This window comes from Hemitrygon akajei, chromosome 2, assembly GCF_048418815.1.
Source record: "Hemitrygon akajei chromosome 2, sHemAka1.3, whole genome shotgun sequence".
Taxonomy (NCBI): Eukaryota; Metazoa; Chordata; class Chondrichthyes; order Myliobatiformes; family Dasyatidae; genus Hemitrygon; species Hemitrygon akajei.
This window is the reverse complement of record NC_133125.1, coordinates 104,117,048-104,126,911: the sequence shown is the minus strand read 5'-3', so window position 1 is coordinate 104,126,911 and position 9,864 is coordinate 104,117,048. Positions and strand designations below refer to the sequence as shown.

The 9,864-nt window shown below is 40.7% G+C and overlaps 1 protein-coding gene across 3 annotated transcripts in view; it reads right to left on the bottom strand.

Annotated features, from left to right (window-relative positions):
* Positions 1 to 241: 241 nt before the first annotated feature.
* rif1 (replication timing regulatory factor 1) overlaps positions 242 to 9,864 on the bottom strand; it is a 101,121-nt gene continuing 91,498 nt past the window's right edge. For all 3 annotated transcript variants that reach the window (XM_073026374.1, XM_073026385.1, XM_073026394.1), the window contains exons 33-36: positions 9,554 to 9,669; positions 8,941 to 9,094; positions 3,651 to 3,759; positions 242 to 1,351 (exon numbers count right to left, since the gene is read on the bottom strand). In XM_073026374.1, coding sequence (XP_072882475.1) covers positions 1,140 to 1,351; positions 3,651 to 3,759; positions 8,941 to 9,094; positions 9,554 to 9,669 — 591 coding nt within the window. In that variant the 3' untranslated portion in view covers positions 242 to 1,139. The remainder of the gene's footprint in view (positions 1,352 to 3,650; positions 3,760 to 8,940; positions 9,095 to 9,553; positions 9,670 to 9,864) is intronic.

Sequence of the window (9,864 nt, the reverse complement as noted above, 5' to 3'; positions counted from 1 at the left end):
AAGCTACACTGCTGTATGGTCTTTATAACCCACCAGTGAAGACTTTAATCCACTGGAGATACATTCCCAATCTACCGGCTTCTCAGATCTCAGAATGCCAATTGTTGGCTCAGTGCAGATAACCTCATTGCAACACAGCTCTAAGACCTTAACCAAGATCTGTACTATTTACAGAAAAGTGATCCTCGTAAGCCTCAAGCTAAATCAGCAGCAAACAAAACTGAAAACGTAACAGACGAGAAATTGTAATGGTTTTTATTTGTACAAGAGTATACAGTGAGCTCAAGCACAGGTTTAAAAAAAAGTATTTTTTTTAAATGTGCAGCTCAGACTTCGTTCCTGTGCACGAATTTACTCTGGCATCTATAAGACATCACTATAAAAGAAACGGCCAGAGAGAGAAATAACAGTTGTATTCTGTTCACAAAAAAAAATGCAAAATTTTATTGGTAAAATAATATAATTTAACATCACAGAATTATTTTCCTTGCAGAAAATTTCCAATACATTTTTTATAACTTCTCCCAATGTACATAACGGCAATGAGACATATTGAAATCTCCTTGTGTGGTCCTTTTTTAGTATATATATTATTCTATCCCACTGCTTCTACGAAAGATCATTCCATCCATTTTCCCACTGTTGCTCTGCAATTACTACTGACTTTATCTTTCTATAAAGCAGTCTATCAAAATAATACTTAGTTATAGGCAACTCCTTTATACAATATCCTCATCACACCTTACCCCCACTTACCAAGAAAATTGCTCCTTCTGAAACCACCCAGAGCAGTCAAGAGGAGGACAAGCTTCTATAGAGAAGGTGCTGTTCACAGCTGATTTCTTATTCCCAATGACCAGTGCCACTTTTACCAGGATATCCTCAAGAAAAATGAAGTCTGAACACCAGATAAGGCTGGAATTCAAGGTCACAATTCTTAAAAAATGGATACAGAGTAACAGGACACACCTGAGTATAATGTAAGACTGCTATTTACCATGAGTAAAGCTGGGATGAAACACTGTGGCAAGTAATTACCCGATAATGAGCTGTAGCTTGCTTTAAGGGGATGGGATGTGGCAGCTTAATAACCTCCACTGATTAAGACGAATTTTACCAGTTCACACAGCTTGACACCATCAGTCTGCAGCTTCATGTGGTGGGGACCTCCAACGAGACTGCAGGTTTACCATGATGCAGTCCATCATACCCCTCAGCTGATGATGCATCGTGAAGAGTTGTCCCCCAGAGTGCTCATTCAAGTTCTCAGAGAAAAAGCGTGCATGGAGGGCATTAACTTCAGAGATGAGGGAAGGAGGAGTAACAGGAGGTGCAGCAGTCTCACTTAAGTCTGAAAGAATACAAAAGCCAAATTAATAGGAGTTTCTACACTGAAAGAAGCAGCACACAAGTACTGCCTTAGCTTGCTGGAAAATAGCTCATATCCAGACTGGCGCGCCATGTTTTTAACAGCTACAAGTTCCCTCTAAAAACAGCGTGCCGGATTCTAATCCCAACAATGATCTGAGCAAAGCTACATCTTGCTGAATGTCATTAGTTTAGACCAGTTAATTTAAACAAATACTAAATGGTGTTGATCACTTAATCAACTACCCTTTTGCCTCTATAGAAAAGACGGATAAAATGCAATACACTGCTCTGACAAACGCAGGTTGTATCACTGTCTAGACTGGATGGGGTCACTGCACAGGATCAGAAAGGCTACAGAAAAGTTGTGAATTCAGCCAGCTCCACCATGGGCACTAGTCTCCCCAGCAGAGGTCACCCTCAAAAAGGCAGCAGCCATTATTAAGGACCCCCATTATACATGACATGCAATCCACAGGAGCCTGAAGACAGACACTCAAATTTTCAGGAATAACACTATGCAGTAGTCAACGTAGCGCAGAAAGAATGGGGAGCATTACCAGTGAAGGCTTGGGACATGGGACTGTTCCTCATAGCCACTGAAAAGGCAGGCATATCTGGCTACACTTCAGGTTTGGAGGAAATTGGAAGAGCCAAAAGTAATTGCTGAGTGGAAAGTGGGAGGAGCTGAAAATGAGCAATTTAAATTTTATTCTCTACTTTGATGTAATTGCAGTTACAATTCTGTAGCTTGCTAAGCTATTTCAAAATCCAGTTGAGTGTCAACAAAACAGAAAACAGTAATCATTAAATTCATTACTATTTTGCAAGTCCATAGATTTAGTGTCAGCAATTGGCTGGGTCTAGGACATCGCTGTGTAATGTCCAAGGGTTAATATCTGGCCTCCAGCGACCACAAACTGCCAGCTAACAAATCGTAAAGTTACAGATTTTATTTTACTAGAACTCATGAGTGCAAAAATGACTTAAGTGCTGCTTCATGTAAAGGGCATTCTTAGCCCTGGAAAGAAAGTCTTATGTTGCAGTCTGGACCAAGTCTGTAATGACAACAGAAGCACAGAAATATTCTGGCATAAGCAATGAGTTCAACACCCCCCCCCCCCCCCCAAGTGCCTGTGGTTTACTTCACCAAGTAGAACGCTACCCCCTGCCATTCATTATTCATTTCAAATGCCCATCTAATGTTGAAGGTACTTTTTCCAACAACCCTACATGCTATAAATGCCAATTATAACTGCCAAGAAAATTTTTTTTTGAATCCAAGTCCCCCAGTTTTTGAGGCATTCTCTAATGAAAGAAGTCTTGTTTCAATAACTTGTTTAAAACTAGTCACAATCTTGATATTGTATGTCTTTAAATTTTCACCTAACACCTTGGTTTCCCCAATTTTCAACTTCTGAAGCTTGGTGAAACCCCATTTTAGCATAGGCAAAGTTACTATGAAAACAAGGCACAGCAAATAAACCCATTCTTCCACTCAATCTGCCAAAAGTGGAACTTACCGGCAGCCAAATATTTTAATTCCTATTACCATTCCTATTTCAGCATGTCAGTCCATGGTTCCCTTATGTCACTATGAGGTCATCCTCAGGATGGAGGAGCAACATCTTATATTCTGCTTGAGTAACCTCCAACCTAATGGCATGAACATCAATTTCTCTCTCCAGGGAAAAATATTCCCTCTCCCTCCCCTCTTATTCTATTCCCCACTCTGGCCTTTTGCCTTTTCCCACCTGCCCGTCACCTCCCCCTAGGTCCTGACTTTCTTCCCTTTCTCCTATGTCCACTCTTCTCTCCAGCCCTTTACCTTTCCCACCTTCTTGGCTTCACCCATCAACTTCTAACTATCCTCCTCCCCGACCCTCCACCTTTTTATCCTGGCATGTTCCCCCTTCCTTTCAGTCCTGAAGTAGGGCTGAGTAGAGTTCCTCCAGCATTTTGTGTGTTCTGCCCTGGATTTCCAGCATCTGCAGACTTTCTTTTGTTTAAAATTATTTGATTCTGGTTACATTTTGGAGATTCCAAAGGCATGTTGATTGAGGTAAAGGTGACAGGAAAGAGATTTGAAAGCAAGAATGAAAACCTGAAGAGGTGTTGCATAAATAGGAGCCTCTAGTTACCAACATTAGAGAAACTAACTTTAGAAGTGAAAGCTCTGATGGGACACAAACACACAATTTTGACTGGAAATGTTACAGTTCGGTGCCACAATAGCTATTTAATTCCCCCCACACCCTGACACAACTGATAACCAGCGTTACCTGTGGCCAGCTTTTCTTCATCAGCACTGGAGTTGATGGTGTCTTCTGTGCCAATTACTAGCTTTTCACCTTCAAATACGTTGTCTTCTTCTAAACCAAGAGATTTTCTCTGGTGGGGTGTTGAGCAGGGGATAAAGGATTAAACAATTAGTATAATACGGAAAAAAGACACTAGGAAGGCAATCCAGAACTCAGTGATATTGGAGAAATATTCAATGGATACAATTTCCAATATTTACAGCAGATTTATTTGGTTTATTAAAATAGGTTGAGAGAAATATGAGCATGAGTGAATTTGAAACTTAAGCCACTGTATAACAGCAAGTACAGAGGTGAAAGATTGTGATGGACATATGGCATGGCTGTCTTCATAAATTGCATGTCTTCAGTCCTGAGTTAGCTGCCTGAATGTGATACTGCTGTCAAATCTTGATATGCTGTAAATATTGGAAATTGTATTCATTGAATATTTATTCAAAACTCTACATTCCTCTCATTCCGTAACACCATATAAGATATAGGAGAGCAATTATACCATCTGGCCCATAGACTCTGCTCTGCTGATTCAATTCCTCTCAGCCCCAATCTCCATATTCCTTCATGCCCTGACTAATCATGAATCTATAAAACTCTGCCTTGAATATACACAATGACTTGGCTTCCACAGTCGCCCATGGCAAAGAATTCCACAGATTCAGCCGTCTGGCTGAAGAATTTCTCTCTTTATCTCCACTCTAAGAGGGCACCTCTTTATTTTGAGGCTGTGTCCTTTGGCCTTAGTATTAGCCCCACACCACAGGAAACATCTTCTCCACAACCATTCCTGAGGCATTTCAACATTTGATAGCTTTCAATGAAGTCACCCCCTCATCCTTCTGAATTCCAATGAACCATAAAACGCTCCTCATATGATTAAGTCTTTCAATCTCGGAACCATTTTTGTGAACATCCTTTGAACCTTCTCTAGTGTTAGCGCATCCTTTCTTGAACAAGGGGCCCCAAAACAGCCCCTTACCACTATTTTGTCCATTGACAGCTTGTCTAAAGATACCAATAATCTCTTCTCTCCTTAAATTCCATGTCTTTGGTCATGTCTTTTTTCTGACCAACTACACAAAACAACATGCTTGGAACTGCATGCACGATGAAATGTCCGTGACATTATAGTTTACTCATGGAGAGCAGTGATAGATGTAAGTTGGAAATAGTGGAGTTGAAAGGAGTGGGAGTTATTGACAGGGGGAGAATAATAAATCAGAAGATCCACATCAAAGATGGATCCAAAAACTCAACTACCCTAACACATCCCTCAAAATTGCTAAGAATGCTGAATAAAGGTAATGCTGACAAGATAAAAATGTGCTCTGAGGGCAAATGATAAAATTGTACTCCAACTGTCATTGAGAGCTGCAAGTACCAAAGTAATCAAAATTGGATGACTATTGTTAAAAATTTCACTCTTCCTTTGGAGAAACATTTTAAAACTAAACATTCAAACATAATAAAATGAACAATAAATGTCTTCCTCCTAGTTTATGTTAGAAAAGCTTGTATACAAATCCATTACAACTAAATGGCAAATCCAAGAAGCAATTAAATTTTTACAAAGCACTGGACAGACGTGGAAAGTACAATTCTAGCTGCTACAAAGATCATAAGACGTGTAGAATTAGGCTATTTGGCCCATCGACTCTGCTCCGCCATTCAATCATGGCTTAATCGTCCCACCACCTGACCTTCTTCCTGTAACCTTTGATGCCGTGTCCAATCAAAAATATCAACCTCTGCCTTAAATACACCCAACGACCTTGCTTCCACAGCTGCGTATGGGAACAAATTCCACAAATTCACCTACCTCTGGCTAAAGAAATTTCTCCACATGTTTTAAATAGACAACCCACTCTCCTGAGGCTGTGCCCTCTTTTCCTGGACATCCCCATCATGGGAAGCATCCTTTCCATATCTACTCTGCATGTCCTTTAACATTCGAAAGGTTTCAATGGGATATCACTACCCCCCGCCATCCTTCTGAATTCCAGCGAGTATAGGCCCAGAGCCAAACATTCCTCATATGGTAACCCTTTCACTCCCAGAATCATCCTTGAGAACCTCCTCTGAACCCTCTCCAATGCCAGCACATCTTTTCTTAGATGAAGAGCCCAAAACTGTTCACAAGACTACCTCACTGGTGACTTATAAAACCTCAGCATCACATCCCTGTGCCTGTATTTTAGACTTCTTGAAATGAATGCTAACATTGCATTTGCCTTCCTCACCACTGACTCTCCCTGCAAGTTGAACTTTAGGTTGTTCTGCAAAAGGACTCCCAAGTTCCTTTGCATCTCAGATTTTTGGCTTTTCTCTCCGTTTACAAAATAGTCCTGGCACTACTACCAAAGTGCACATCCATGCATTTTCCAACAATGTACTTCATTTGCTACTCTTGCCCATTCTCCTAATCTGTCTAAGTCCTTTTGCAGCCTACTCGTTTCAACACTACCTGCCCCTCCACCAGTCTTTGTATCATCTACAAATTTGGCAACAAAGCCATCTATTCCATCATCTAAATTATTGATATACAGCATAAAAAAGCGGTCCCAATAAGAACTCCTGCAGAACACCACTAGTCACTGGCAGCCAATCAGAAAAGGATCCTTTTATTCCCGCTCGCTGCCTCCTACCAATCAGCCAATGCCCTAACCTTGCACTAACTTTGCTGTACTACCATGGGCTCAACTTGGTGAGCAGTCTCATGTGTAGCACCTTGTCAAAGGTCTTCTGAAAGTCCAACTATACAACATCTCTTTATCCTGCTTGGAATTCTTTTGAGGAGATTACAACAGGTTCGTCAGGAAAGATTTTCCCTTAAGGAAACCATGCTGACTTTCTCCTAACTTGTCCTGCATCACCTAATCATTAACAACTGACTAACTTCTTCCCAGCCACTGAGGTCAGGCTAAATGGTCTTCAATTTCCTTCCTGCTAACTTCCTCCTTTTTTAAAGAGTGGAATGACATTTCCAATTTTTTAGTCCTCTGGCACTATGCCAGAGTTCAATGATTTTTGAAAGATCGTTATTAATGCCTCTAAAAACTCTTACCATCACCTCTTTCAGAACCCTAGGGAGCAGTTCATCTGGTCTGGGGTGACTTATGCACCCTTAGGTCTTTCAACTTTTTGAGCACTTTCTCCCTTGTAATAGCAACTGCAATCACTTCTTATCCCTCATACCCTTCAACATCCCGCACAAGGCTAATGTCTTCCACAGTGAAGACTGATGGAAAACACTAGTTTAGTTCATCTGCCATCTCCTTGTCCCATTATTATTTCTCCAGTCTCATTTTCTAGTGCTCCTGTATACACTTTGCGAGGTAATTCACTTCGGAAGGAAGAATGGAAGATCAAATTATTTAAATGGTAAAAGATTGCAGCAAGCAGAAGCACTTGGGAGTACCTGCACATGATTGCAAAAGATTGGTTTAGAGGTGCAGCAGGCTATCAAGAAAGCAAATGGAATGTCGGCCTCCATTGCTAAAGGGATTAAATTTGAATTGAAAGAGCAGGGAGGTTATGCTGCAACTGTACGGGGTACTGGTGATGCTGCATCTGGAGGATTGAATACAGTTCTGGTCTCCTTACTTGAGGAAGGATATAATGACTTTGGAGGCAGTGCAGAGGAGGTTCATCAAATTGATTTGAGATGAGGGGGTTAGACTATGAGGAGAGATTGAGTCGCCTGGGACTGAACTCACTGCAATTCAGAAGGATGAGGAGATCTTATAGAAACATACAAAATTATGAAAGTGATAGATTAGAGGTAGGAAAGTTCTTTCCACTGGTAGGTAAGACTAAAACTAGGGGACAGAGCCTCAAGATTCCAGGGAGTAAATTTAGGATGGAGATGAGGAAGAACTGCTTTTCCCAGAATCTGTGGAATCAATTTGTGGAATTTTCTGCCCAATGAAGCAGTGGAAGCTACCTCAGTAAATATACTTAAGACAAGGTTGGATAGATTTTTTCCAGAGTATGGAAATTGAGGGTTATGGGCAAAAGGCAGGTAGGTGATGAGTCCATGGCCAGATCAGCATGATCTATTAAATGGTGCAGCAGGCTCGAAAGGGCCAGATGGCCTGCTCTTGCTCCTATTTCTAATGTCCTTTTTTTAAAAAACATACTTGAAAAAGCTTTTACTATCCACTTTGATATTGCTTGCTTTCATATTTCATCGTTTCCCTCCTAATGATCTTTTAGTTGCTCTCTGTTTTTGCCACGTGAGTATTTCTTCATTTTTGGAATACAGCTATCCTGCATCTCCTACGAACTCACACCATTGCTGCTCTGCTGTCATCCCTGCCCACATCTCCTTCCAATTTATTTTGGCCAACTCCTCTCTCATCCCATTAATTTCCTTTACTCCACTGAAATACTGCTATGTCAGACTTTACTTTCTCCCTATCAAATTTCAAGTTGAACTCAATCATATACATGTAACAGATCAAAGAGGAGAGCTCTTGAGTCATTGGCACTAGCAATAAAAAGCTCTGCAACCTTATAAAGTGGTGTTTAGGGAAAAGAGCTAATGCAAAGTTAACAGGATACAAAGTTAAATTAAAATAACAGACTAAATTTAAAATAGCTGTTGGAGTTCGAGATTCATTATTTTGCGCAACTTCTTAGATAGGAGGCTGCTAAACAGTTTAGTATTGGAACAAAAACAAACCAGAATATTTTTCTTAACTGAATCCAACAATCAAGACACACTGATTTATTCTACATCCTGCCTGACCTCTTCACTCAGAGGGTGATGCGAATGCCGAACAGGCTGACAGCTGAAGTAGTAGGTGCAGGTTCAATTGTAACATTTAAGTTTGGATAGGTAAACGGATGAACGAGGTTTGCTGAGGTATGACCCGGGGTGCAGTTAGATGGCCTAGACTGATCAGGTCAGCTTGGACCAGATGGGCCAAAGGGCCTGTTTCTGTGCAGCAGTGTTCTATGACTTGGTAACTAATAATCAAATATTAGTATAGGTGCAGCAAAGTCACAGGCCCTTCAACTCACCCAGTCTGCACTGGCCATCAAGCACCATAAAATGTGTTTTTTTTTTTAAGAAAACGAAAGCATTTCCAAGTATGTTTCACACTAAAATTACTGGAGTACTGTAATTCTTCCGGGGTGCCTTGAATAGCAGCAGTGGATTCTGATTCTGAAACAGGCTTAGGGATTTGGGTTAAATTTTAGCATATTCCAACTTCAGATGGAATCTGCAAGTTCACAGGAATCAACTCACCTGATTTTCATAAAAGGCTTTGAGAGCCTTTCTTACAACAAATACTTTTGGGGAACGGATCGGAAGCAACTTAATTTCAGCCACTGTGAGCGAACTCAGGTCACCAATAGTCTTGATGTTTTTAGCTCTTACAAGTTGGCCCAAACCTCGGGCCCTATTAGAAGAGAGAAAGAAAGAAAACACAGCAGGAGTTTAGATTATTTTATTGAGATACAGCACAGAATACACCCTTCCAGTCATGCCGCCAGAAAACCCCGATTTTTAACCTTAGCCTAATCACAGAACAATCTACAATTACCAATTAATCTACTAACCAGTATGTCATTAGACTGTGGGAGGAAACCCACCCATTCCATGGGGAGCAAGTACAAACTCCCAACTGGGGATTCCAAGACTGAACTTTGAACTCTTGACTCTCCATGCTGCAACAGCATCATGTTAACTGCTGCTGTGGTGCCCAATGTTGTTCAACACAAGGACACCAGTAACAATTAGCAACACCCCATATTGATCAATTTAATACTAAGTGACTAACTACAGGAAGTTTATCAAAATTGTTGCAGTTATTAATTAGGATGCCACAATATGCACTATGAACAAGTGCCTTACATACCACATATTAGAAGCAAGCTGAGGTAGAATGGTTTCGACGGGTGAAGAACAGCTGACCAGAGCAGGATACACACGTGCTGAAGATGATGTCACAGACTCTTTGCTCATTTCAGAGATCTTGGGAAAATGAAAGGATAATCACAATGTTGTACTTATTCATAACAATGCCATTATTCCTGTATAGCATGGATTCCATGCACAAATCTCCCATTTGCAACATCTCCAGCAATGGAGATCTAGTTCAATTCTAAAGCTAATGCTTTCAGATTCAATCAATTAGTGGCCTGTTTTCCAACATTCAGAATTCAATGA